Source organism: Telmatherina bonti (genome assembly GCF_933228915.1).
Source record: "Telmatherina bonti genome assembly, chromosome: 2".
In the NCBI taxonomy this organism is placed as follows: domain Eukaryota; kingdom Metazoa; phylum Chordata; class Actinopteri; order Atheriniformes; family Telmatherinidae; genus Telmatherina; species Telmatherina bonti.
This window is the reverse complement of record NC_136620.1, coordinates 44,728,513-44,740,755: the sequence shown is the minus strand read 5'-3', so window position 1 is coordinate 44,740,755 and position 12,243 is coordinate 44,728,513. Positions and strand designations below refer to the sequence as shown.

Sequence of the window (12,243 nt, the reverse complement as noted above, 5' to 3'; positions counted from 1 at the left end):
GATTAGCGTAGCAACAGATGCGTGTTCCTTCATAAAAACTTGGATTTGCGTAGCAACAGATGCGTTGTCCTGTATAAAAGCCTGTATTAGCGAAGCAACAGATGCGTTGTCCTGTATAAAAGCTTGTATTAGCGTAGCAACAGATGTGTTCTCCTTCATAAAAACTTGGATTAGTGTAGCAGCAGATTCGTTGTCCTTCATAAAAGCTTGGATTAGTGTAGCAGCAGATTCGTTGTCCTTCATAAAAGCTTGGATTCGCATAGTAACAGATGCGTTGTCCCGTATTAAAGCTTGGATTAGCGTAGCAACAGATGCGTTGTCCTTCATAAAAGCTTGGATTAGCGTAGCAACAGATGCGTTTTCCTTTATAAAAGCGTGGATTAGCGTAGCAACAGATGCGTTGTCCTTTATAAAAGCTTGGATTAGCGTAGCAACAGATGCGTTCTCCTTTATAAAAGCTTGGATTAGTGTAGCAAAAGATACCTTTCTCCTTTATAAAAGCTTGTATTAGCGTAGCAACAGATGCGTACTCCTTCATAAAAACTTGGATTAGCGTAGCAACAGATGCGTTGTCCTTCATAAAAGCTCGGATTCGCATTGCAATGGATGCGTTGTCCTTCATAAAAGCTTGGATTAGTGTAGCAGCAGATTCGTTGTCCTTCATAAAGCTTGGATTAGTGTAGCAGCAGATTCGTTGTCCTTCATAAAAGCTTGGATTAGTGTAGCAGCAGATTCGTTGTCCTTCATAAAAGCTTGGATTAGTGTAGCAGCAGATTCGTTGTCCTTCATAAAAGCTTGGATTCGCATAGTAACAGATGCGTTGTCCCGTATTAAAGCTTGGATTAGCGTAGCAACAGATGCGTTGTCCTTCATAAAAGCTTGGATTAGCGTAGCAACAGATGCGTTTTCCTTTATAAAAGCGTGGATTAGCGTAGCAACAGATGCGTTTTCCTTTATAAAAGCGTGGATTAGCGTAGCAACAGATGCGTTTTCCTTTATAAAAGCGTGGATTAGCGTAGCAACAGATACGTTGTCCTTTATAAAAGCGTGGATTAGCGTAGCAACAGATGCGTTGTCCTTTATAAAAGCGTGGATTAGCGTAGCAACAGATGCGTTTTCCTTTATAAAAGCGTGGATTAGCGTAGCAACAGATGCGTTTTCCTTTATAAAAGCGTGGATTAGCGTAGCAACAGATGCGTTTTCCTTTATAAAAGCGTGGATTAGCGTAGCAACAGATACGTTGTCCTTTATAAAAGCGTGGATTAGCGTAGCAACAGATGCGTTGTCCATCAAAAAAGCTTGGATTGGCATAGCAATGGATGCCTTGTCCTTTATAAAAGCTTGGATTAGCGTGGCAACAGATACGTTGTCCTTTATAAAAGCTTTGATTAGCGTGGCAACAGATACGTTTTCCTTTATAAAAGCTTGGATTCGCATAGCAACAGTTCTTGGGTACTTGTAAAGCGAGGAGTCAGACAGTCTACATTTTATAATAACATTTGTTTCTCAATGATTTTAATAATCACATATGCAGAAATTGAATGAAGCTAAAGTTGTGACATATGGTTGTTGAGATTTAAAGGGGCGGTTCCTCTACATTACTGCGATTCCTCTCACCTGAAACCTTACTGCTTTCCTCATCTGACCACTCATCTTCTCTGTTTTCCTCCCTCTAGTGGAGAACGTCCAGCTGAGTCTGGTGCTGCAGACGGAGAACAAAGGCTCGGTTGTAGCTGGAGGAGAGCTCAACGTCTGTCTGGATGGCATGGTTGTTGATTTGGGCTCGTTGCCCAATGGCAGCCCAGCAGCTGACAGTGAGTCCTGCCTTTACCACACACTAATACACTTACAGAGTGATAAGAGAGCAGCAGCTCCACCACATCGCAATGGAAAACTATCAAGTTCATTCAAAGTGTTGCATTATAGCAGCTGTAAACAGGTGGGTTTAACAGCTGTTTACTTCTGTTAGACGGTTTTCATAATGATGTAAGTTATCATTACATTGTTGATTTTACATAAAAACTTGGAGCAGATCTCTACCTGAGCAAGTAAAACAGATTTAATTCTGTTTAGCAAAAAGGGTTTTATGCATCCTGGCAGTCTCTGTGTTCCAGAGGTGTATCAAGTAGAAGTAGAAGTAAAAATAAAGTAGAGGCCCTCCTACGTTTTTAGAGCTAACAATGCATTTAGAACAGGTGTTTTCATTTAAAGGCTCATCTACCTGCAGTGACCAGACAGGACGTCTACTTTCTACTTCTACTTCTACTTTATACGCCTCTGCTGTGTGCTAACGTTAGCGTGCTAGCTATGGCTGTATGCTGACGTTTGCATCCTGGTCAAGCGGCAACCTCCGGCGGTTAAAAGTGAAGCCTATGTGGAAGTGTATAAACCTGCAGTTCCGCCTTCATCCACTAGGGGCTGCAAAACAGAGCAAATCCCCATAGACTCCCATGTTAAAAAGACCAACTTCACAGCAGGAATAAACATGTTTACAGCAGAAATAAACATGTTTACAGCAGAAATAAACATCTTTACATCCTGGTACAAAAATCCATTTTAGGTTTAATAGGTCAGGTTTACCTTCATGACAACTGTGGGGGGAGGGAATTTTTTTCTAACTCGCCCGTTTAAAAGTAATTCAATCTCGAAGTTCGGCATATTTAGGGGCGTGTCCTTTTGATTGACTGGTACCCGATCTCCTGCTTCAAGTAAGACTTAGCTTTAGCCCGCTTACCTCCGTTAGCTGGTTAGCTCCTGTTATCTCCTGTTATCTCCAGGTTAGCTCGGTTAGCTCTTAGCTACAGAAAGCTTGGAGTTCGCTCGATGTCAATCATCCACCATGACGCTCACAGCCCCCCTCTCAGCTCCACCTCTTTGCCCATATTTGTATTTTCCGGGCGAGAAGATGGTGATGGTAGGAACCGCCCACCAAGCTTCAATTCAGCTCTTCAGAAAGCTGTGGGTGACGTCACGGAGGCTCCGTCCATCTTTTATATACAGTCTAAGATCCTGGCTTTAGCTGTGTGCCAACGTTAGTGTACTAGCTGAAGCTGAATACTGGAACAGACATGATCCACAGAGCATCGGCTGATTTCAGAGTGATTACCACTGTGTTGAACTGCTTGTGTTGAAAACAGGAAAAGGAAAATGTTCGTTCCTAGACAACATGCTTAATTCACAGCTTGAAGTTTAAAAATCAGCCAAACATGTTAACTGTTCTGTTCACCGTGAAACCAGCTGCATCCTTTCTACCAGTAGTTTACTGAACTAATGAAAGAACATATACCGTCTGCATTAATGCACCCTTCCTCAGACCATGACTTCAAGTCTCCACATGTCAACATTATTTTCCACATTTTACCATCCTTTTGGTTTGGAAGTGAAGACTAAGAGTCCTTTAAAGTGACGCTGTGGAGCTTCCAGCCAAAGCCAAGTCCAACAGGGGGCTTTTCATGGAGGGACAGAAGCAGCAGTGTTTCCTGCTGAATGAACACAGGAGCAGCCGTGATGCCGAGAAGGCCACGTGTGGTCTGGATAAACGCCTCCTGTCACACTTTACATGTCAACACACCTTGATGGATCTGTGTGTTTATGTGTGTGCTGTTGCTCTACAGCAGAACCTGGTGGATGTTGGTAAAGGAGGTAGGAACCCAGAAACGTTGTGATCTTTCCCTCTGTAGTGTTGTGCCTGTAATCCTGAGCAGGTTCAGTGGGGAGGTCCCTTTGTGCCTCTAAACACAACTAGCATGTTTGTTGCATCAGATCTCAGTGGGCCTAAAAGTCAGGCGTTCACAGGAAGCAGTCACATCAGTTGCAGGACGTGAAACATTTAACTGTAGAATCTCATTTTCTGTCATAGTTACACATGTAGGAAATACTGATGAAACTGATTTCTTACATTTAACAACACTATCTCACAAGCATAGACTAAAACTAATTTTCTTCTCAGCCATTGTGTCGTCAAGTAAAGTAAATAAAAGTTTTTAGGAAACTACAGAACAGGGTTTTGAGGAAAAACGTTCTTCCCAAGCCATTCCAAACGTCAGAACAAGATGAAGAGTATGATGATGAGGATGATTTGTATGTCCGTGCACGCATTCTGAAGCTAAGCTAATGTATCGTAAAATTTGCCCCAAAAAACATTTTGATATTGTGTTATTGTTATTATTATGTTATTGTGAAATCTTATGGACATAAAAAGATTCATATAATAAACTCAAATCTGTTAAGGTCATTTCAAATACTTGAACTAAGAGCTGCAGCTCCAGTTATTCTAACTCAGAGTCTACAGCACGCGACAGTAGTTTTAACTTTAGGAATGTTTTCATCCACATTGACAGACATTAATATCTGAAAGTAAACCAGGATGAATTAACCAGCATCTACTTCAGTCTGACCATGCAACAGAGGTGATCACCTCCTGCTCTGACTGCATGAAGACCGAGCTACATCCATCGTCCCGGTCGTAGGGCGACTCCTCCATCGTCCCGGTCGTAGGGCGACTCCTCCATCGTCCCGGTCGTAGGGCGACTCCTCCATCGTCCCGGTCGTAGGGCGACTCCTCCATCGTCCCGGTCGTAGGGCGACTCCTCCATCGTCCCGGTCGTAGGGCGACTCCTCCATCGTCCCGGTCGTAGGGCGACTCCTCCATCGTCCCGGTCGTAGGGCGACTCCTCCATCGTCCCGGTCGTAGGGCGACTCCTCCATCGTCCCGGTCGTAGGGCGACTCCTCCATCGTCCCGGTCGTAGGGCGACTCCTCCATCGTCCCGGTCGTAGGGCGACTCCTCCATCGTCCCGGTCGTAGGGCGACTCCTCCATCGTCCCGGTCGTAGGGCGACTCCTCCATCGTCCGGGTCGTAGGGCGACTCCTCCATCGTCCCGGTCGTAGGGCGACTCCTCCATCGTCCCGGTCGTAGGGCGACTCCTCCATCGTCCCGGTCGTAGGGCGACTCCTCCATCGTCCCGGTCGTAGGGCGACTCCTCCATCGTCCCGGTCGTAGGGCGACTCCTCCATCGTCCCGGTCGTAGGGCGACTCCTCCATCGTCCCGGTCGTAGGGCGACTCCTCCATCGTCCCGGTCGTAGGGCGACTCCTCCATCGTCCCGGTCGTAGGGCGACTCCTCCATCGTCCCGGTCGTAGGGCGACTCCTCCATCGTCCCGGTCGTAGGGCGACTCCTCCATCGTCCCGGTCGTAGGGCGACTCCTCCATCGTCCCGGTCGTAGGGCGACTCCTCCATCGTCCGGGTCGTAGGGCGACTCCTCCATCGTCCCGGTCGTAGGGCGACTCCTCCATCGTCCCGGTCGTAGGGCGACTCCTCCATCGTCCCGGTCGTAGGGCGACTCCTCCATCGTCCGGGTCGTAGGGCGACTCCTCCATCGTCCCGGTCGTAGGGCGACTCCTCCATCGTCCGGGTCGTAGGGCGACTCCTCCATCGTCCCGGTCGTAGGGCGACTCCTCCATCGTCCCGGTCGTAGGGCGACTCCTCCATCGTCCCGGTCGTAGGGCGACTCCTCCATCGTCCCGGTCGTAGGGCGACTCCTCCATCGTCCGGGTCGTAGGGCGACTCCTCCATCGTCCCGGTCGTAGGGCGACTCCTCCATCGTCCCGGTCGTAGGGCGACTCCTCCATCGTCCGGGTCGTAGGGCGACTCCTCCATCGTCCCGGTCGTAGGGCGACTCCTCCATCGTCCCGGTCGTAGGGCGACTCCTCCATCGTCCCGGTCGTAGGGCGACTCCTCCATCGTCCCGGTCGTAGGGCGACTCCTCCATCGTCCGGGTCGTAGGGCGACTCCTCCATCGTCCGGGTCGTAGGGCGACTCCTCCATCGTCCCGGTCGTAGGGCGACTCCTCCATCGTCCGGGTCGTAGGGCGACTCCTCCATCGTCCCGGTCGTAGGGCGACTCCTCCATCGTCCGGGTCGTAGGGCGACTCCTCCATCGTCCGGGTCGTAGGGCGACTCCTCCATCGTCCGGGTCGTAGGGCGACTCCTCCATCGTCCGGGTCGTAGGGCGACTCCTCCATCGTCCCGGTCGTAGGGCGACTCCTCCATCGTCCCGGTCGTAGGGCGAGTCCTCCATCGTCCCGGTCGTAGGGCGAGTCCTCCATCGTCCCGGTCGTAGGGCGACTCCTCCATCGTCCCGGTCGTAGGGCGACTCCTCCATCGTCCCGGTCGTAGGGCGACTCCTCCATCGTCCGGGTCGTAGGGCGACTCCTCCATCGTCCGGGTCGTAGGGCGAGTCCTCCATCGTCCGGGTCGTAGGGCGAGTCCTCCATCGTCCCGGTCGTAGGGCGACTCCTCCATCGTCCCGGTCGTAGGGCGACTCCTCCATCGTCCGGGTCGTAGGGCGACTCCTCCATCGTCCCGGTCGTAGGGCGACTCCTCCATCGTCCGGGTCGTAGGGCGACTCCTCCATCGTCCCGGTCGTAGGGCGACTCCTCCATCGTCCCGGTCGTAGGGCGACTCCTCCATCGTCCGGGTCGTAGGGCGACTCCTCCATCGTCCCGGTCGTAGGGCGACTCCTCCATCGTCCGGGTCGTAGGGCGACTCCTCCATCGTCCGGGTCGTAGGGCGACTCCTCCATCGTCCGGGTCGTAGGGCGAGTCCTCCATCGTCCGGGTCGTAGGGCGACTCCTCCATCGTCCGGGTCGTAGGGCGACTCCTCCATCGTCCGGGTCGTAGGGCGACTCCTCCATCGTCCGGGTCGTAGGGCGACTCCTCCATCGTCCCGGTCGTAGGGCGACTCCTCCATCGTCCCGGTCGTAGGGCGACTCCTCCATCGTCCCGGTCGTAGGGCGACTCCTCCATCGTCCCGGTCGTAGGGCGACTCCTCCATCGTCCGGGTCGTAGGGCGACTCCTCCATCGTCCGGGTCGTAGGGCGACTCCTCCATCGTCCCGGTCGTAGGGCGACTCCTCCATCGTCCCGGTCGTAGGGCGACTCCTCCATCGTCCCGGTCGTAGGGCGACTCCTCCATCGTCCCGGTCGTAGGGCGACTCCTCCATCGTCCCGGTCGTAGGGCGACTCCTCCTTCGTCCCGGTCGTAGGGCGACTCCTCCTTCGTCCCGGTCGTAGGGCGACTCCTCCTTCGTCCCGGTCGTAGGGCGACTCCTCCATCGTCCCGGTCGTAGGGCGACTCCTCCATCGTCCCGGTCGTAGGGCGACTCCTCCATCGTCCCGGTCGTAGGGCGACTCCTCCATCGTCCGGGTCGTAGGGCGACTCCTCCATCGTCCCGGTCGTAGGGCGACTCCTCCATCGTCCGGGTCGTAGGGCGACTCCTCCATCGTCCCGGTCGTAGGGCGACTCCTCCATCGTCCCGGTCGTAGGGCGACTCCTCCATCGTCCCGGTCGTAGGGCGACTCCTCCATCGTCCCGGTCGTAGGGCGACTCCTCCATCGTCCCGGTCGTAGGGCGACTCCTCCATCGTCCCGGTCGTAGGGCGACTCCTCCATCGTCCCGGTCGTAGGGCGACTCCTCCATCGTCCGGGTCGTAGGGCGACTCCTCCTTCGTCCCGGTCGTAGGGCGACTCCTCCTTCGTCCCGGTCGTAGGGCGACTCCTCCATCGTCCGGGTCGTAGGGCGACTCCTCCATCGTCCGGGTCGTAGGGCGACTCCTCCTTCGTCCGGGTCGTAGGGCGACTCCTCCATCGTCCGGGTCGTAGGGCGACTCCTCCATCGTCCGGGTCGTAGGGCGACTCCTCCATCGTCCGGGTCGTAGGGCGACTCCTCCATCGTCCGGTCGTAGGGCGACTCCTCCATCGTCCGGGTCGTAGGGCGACTCCTCCTTCGTCCGGGTCGTAGGGCGACTCCTCCATCGTCCGGGTCGTAGGGCGACTCCTCCTTCGTCCGGGTCGTAGGGCGACTCCTCCATCGTCCGGGTCGTAGGGCGACTCCTCCATCGTCCGGGTCGTAGGGCGACTCCTCCATCGTCCGGGTCGTAGGGCGACTCCTCCATCGTCCGGGTCGTAGGGCGACTCCTCCTTCGTCCCGGTCGTAGGGCGACTCCTCCATCGTCCGGGTCGTAGGGCGACTCCTCCATCGTCCCGGTCCTAGGGCGACTCCTCCATCGTCCGGGTCGTAGGGCGACTCCTCCATCGTCCGGGTCGTAGGGCGACTCCTCCATCGTCCGGGTCGTAGGGCGACTCCTCCATCGTCCCGGTCGTAGGGACAATCCAGAATGGTACCTGTTAGAACACTGATGGTTAGTATTTATGTTTCCACAACCTGAAACTGATGTGTTTGTGTTACAGAGATACTTCAGTCTGAGAGACCCAACCTGAGGAGGACGCAGAGCGAGGAGACCCCCAGTGTAGCTGGATCACACAACAGGTCCAGCAATACGCAAATACAAAACAAATACACAAGTACAAACACTTAGGTTGTAGAGCTGCACAATTAATCATTAAAAAAAACGTGATCTCGGTTCATACTTGTATACGATCACATTTTCAAATGACGACAATTTAAAAAAAAACAAAAAAACACCACGAATGTACCGCATTTCGAACTGGGACATCACCTGCATCAAAACAAGCGCTCCCTCTTTCTCCCTCAGCAAATGACACTGGTGGATCGTTACACCACGTGACGCAGATGCCAACTTTCTTGTGAAATCTGGCAACTTATTTTGTTAAAAGCGACTAGCAACTTTTACTGGAGTTACTGGAGACGTTTCTGGTGTTTTGGCGACTGACTTGAAAGCACATCTTGTTTAGCAGTGACTGTCAGGAACGAGCGGTGGGAGCCTCTCCCCATCATAAAGCACTCCCAGTCGGTCAGAGGAGCAGAGAGGACACCTGCACAAGCCCACGTGCACGGCCACAATGAATAGTGCACGTGCAAATCCACGGCTTATCCCAGCCTGGCTTACAGAGTGAGATGTAAACTAACATCTGTTGTCTCTGTTTGGTCCATTTAGATTAATGTCCAGTTTAAACTGTCTGTCCAGTAAGGAGTTTAAAGTTATGTTTTAGCCAACATATGTTCATGTTTTACTTTGACTAAGAACAAACCAAAAGGAAGAAAACTGTAGAAAACAAACAACAAAACGAAGTGACTGCCAAAGTGTCTCTTTTGGGTCACTTTGCTGGTCCAAAGTAAAGAAAGCAGCTATTGGCTGGTCTAGAAGTCGCTGAATGATGTCATTGTCTAATTTGCATATTGTCCATATGCTGTAATGTAATGGACGTTGTAGGAGAGAGGAATAATGTTTTGGGAGAAACAAAAGGTGAGTCAAAACCATCCAAAATATGTTTAGTACTATGAATAAACTCTGTTCTGTTGGAATTTTTAAGTTTTTTTTTTTTTTTTTTTTTAAATTTACATTGCATAAATCCCTTTTGTTCTCCAATGTTAAATGTCAGAATATCACATTTAACCAAAGGACTGTGAAGTTTCTAGCTTCATGTCCAACCCTCCTGTTGTTTACATTGTAAGAAACATACCGACCTCTCATCACCTTGTGCACAGAAAATATATTGTTAAAAATGTTCCTATTAAAATGATTCAAAGGTTGTGTGTGTAAGAGAAAAGAGAGACATTTATTGTTTTATGTTCAGTGTCAGCTGTTGCAAAGTTGATGTGTCATTAAAAGTTTTTCAACATGTCAATTTTAAAATACAAAAAAAAAAAAATTTTTTTGTTATTGAATATTATTATTTTATTATTTGAATACATCAAGGATGTTGTGTACAAAAATCAATGTTGCCCTTAGAAATGATGAATTTCAGTGTTTTTTCATCCAGACGGTTTAACAGTGGCCTTAAAAAAATGTCATGTGGTGCGACCATCTTTTTCTTCTAAATTAATAATTTTCCCAACATACTTCTTTTTTTCCCCATTTCAGTCATGTCAAGTGCTTAGAATGAAGTCTTTCTATTTCATTTGAGTTTTTTTTAATCAACAATGATTTCATATTTTAGCTCTATAATGTCACAGTCATGAAATTAAATCTCTTTTCTGTAAACTGCATGATGCTGATAAAAATGTTTTTAAACTACTTTTAACTTCAGCATATTGTATCAAATATTAATGTTTTAGTTCAGGAGATGAAATATTTAGTATTTAATATCTTTATTTTTCAAATTGGTCGCACCACATGACCTCAACACCTTGGATCATTAAAAATCTAATTAAAGATAATTAATTAATTACAGGCAAAGTTTATATTTAAACCAGATTTTATTAAGATTTCAAACATGAACATTAAACACAAACATTTAATTCCAAAAGAAGTCATTTCAGAGCATAGTACGGTGTGTGTGTGTCCGCCACTAACCCAGGACCTTTCCTAACTTTTCCCAGTCCTCACAAGAACATCAACACACACACACACACACACACACACACACACACACACACACACACACACACACACACACACACAGACAGACACACACACACAGACAGACACACACTGTGTGTCTGTCTGTGTGTCTGTGTGTCTGTGTGTCTGTCTGTCTGTGTGTCTGTCTGTGTGTCTGTGTGTCTGTCTGACTGTCTGTGTGTCTGTGTGTCTGTCTGACTGTCTGTGTGTCTGTGTGTCTGTGTGTCTGTGTGTCTGTGTGTCTGTCTGACTGTCTGTGTGTCTGTGTGTCTGTGTGTCTGTGTGTCTGTCTGACTGTCTGTGTGTCTGTGTGTCTGTGTGTCTGTGTGTCTGTGTGTCTGTGTGTCTGTCTGACTGTCTGTGTGTCTGTCTGTGTGTCTGTCTGTGTGTCTGTGTGTCTGTGTGTCTGTCTGACTGTCTGTGTGTCTGTGTGTCTGTCTGACTGTCTGTGTGTCTGTGTGTCTGTGTGTCTGTGTGTCTGTCTGTCTGTGTGTCTGTGTGTCTGTCTGTCTGTCTGTCTGACTGTCTGTGTGTCTGTCTGTGTGTCTGTCTGTGTGTCTGTGTGTCTGTGTGTCTGTCTGACTGTCTGTGTGTCTGTGTGTCTGTCTGACTGTCTGTGTGTCTGTGTGTCTGTGTGTCTGTGTGTCTGTGTGTCTGTGTGTCTGTCTGTCTGTCTGTCTGACTGTCTGTGTGTCTGTGTGTCTGTCTGTGTGTCTGTGTGTCTGTGTGTCTGTGTGTCTGTCTGTGTGTCTGTGTGTCTGTCTGTCTGTCTGTCTGTGTGTCTGTGTGTGTGTCTGTGTGTCTGTGTGTCTGTCTGTCTGTCTGTCTGACTGTCTGTGTGTCTGTCTGTCTGTCTGTCTGTCTGACTGTCTGTGTGTCTGTGTGTCTGTCTGTGTGTCTGTGTGTCTGTGTGTCTGTGTGTCTGTCTGTGTGTCTGTGTGTCTGTGTGTCTGTGTGTCTGTCTGTGTGTCTGTGTGTCTGTCTGTGTGTCTGTGTGTCTGTGTGTCTGTCTGTCTGTGTGTCTGTGTGTGTGTCTGTGTGTCTGTGTGTCTGTGTGTCTGTGTGTCTGTGTGTCTGTGTGTCTGTCTGTCTGTGTGTCTGTGTGTCTGTGTGTCTGACTGTCTGTGTGTCTGTGTGTCTGTGTGTCTGTGTGTCTGTGTGTCTGTCTGTGTGTCTGTGTGTCTGTCTGTGTGTCTGTGTGTCTGTGTGTCTGTGTGTCTGTGTGTCTGTCTGTGTGTCTGTGTGTCTGTGTGTCTGTCTGTGTGTCTGTGTGTCTGTCTGTGTGTCTGTGTGTCTGTGTGTCTGTGTGTCTGTGTGTCTGTCTGTGTGTCTGTGTGTCTGTGTGTCTGTCTGTCTGTGTGTCTGTGTGTCTGTGTGTCTGTGTGTCTGTGTGTCTGTGTGTCTGTGTGTCTGTGTGTCTGTCTGTGTGTCTGTGTGTCTGTCTGTCTGTCTGTCTGTGTCTGTCTGTCTGTCTGTCTGTCTGTCTGTCTGTCTGTCTGTGTGTCTGTGTGTCTGTGTGTCTGTGTGTCTGTCTGTCTGTGTGTCTGTCTGTCTGTGTGTCTGTGTGTGTGTCTGTGTGTCTGTGTGTCTGTGTGTCTGTCTGTCTGTGTGTCTGTCTGTGTGTCTGTGTGTCTGTGTGTCTGTGTGTCTGTCTGTGTGTCTGTCTGTGTGTCTGTCTGTCTGTGTGTCTGTGTGTCTGTCTGTCTGTGTGTCTGTGTGTCTGTCTGTCTGTGTGTCTGTCTGTCTGACTGTCTGTGTGTCTGTCTGTCTGTGTGTCTGTGTGTCTGTCTGTCTGTGTGTCTGTCTGACTGTCTGTGTGTCTGTGTGTCTGTCTGTCTGTGTGTCTGTCTGTCTGTGTGTCTGTCTGTCTGACTGTCTGTGTGTCTGTCTGTCTGTGTGTCTGTGTGTCTGTCTGACTG

At 49.9% G+C, this 12,243-nt stretch overlaps 1 protein-coding gene across 1 annotated transcript in view; it reads left to right on the top strand.

The window, feature by feature from the left end:
• Positions 1 to 8,830, top strand: part of LOC306769742 (NEDD4-like E3 ubiquitin-protein ligase WWP2) — a gene marked incomplete at its 3' end in the record, with an annotated part of 77,870 nt that extends 69,040 nt beyond the window's left edge. Inside the window, exons 5-7 of the mRNA XM_079258437.1 lie at positions 1,677 to 1,814; positions 8,250 to 8,363; positions 8,718 to 8,830. Coding sequence (XP_079114563.1) covers positions 1,677 to 1,814; positions 8,250 to 8,363; positions 8,718 to 8,830 — 365 coding nt within the window. The remainder of the gene's footprint in view (positions 1 to 1,676; positions 1,815 to 8,249; positions 8,364 to 8,717) is intronic.
• Positions 8,831 to 12,243: the final 3,413 nt, after the last annotated feature.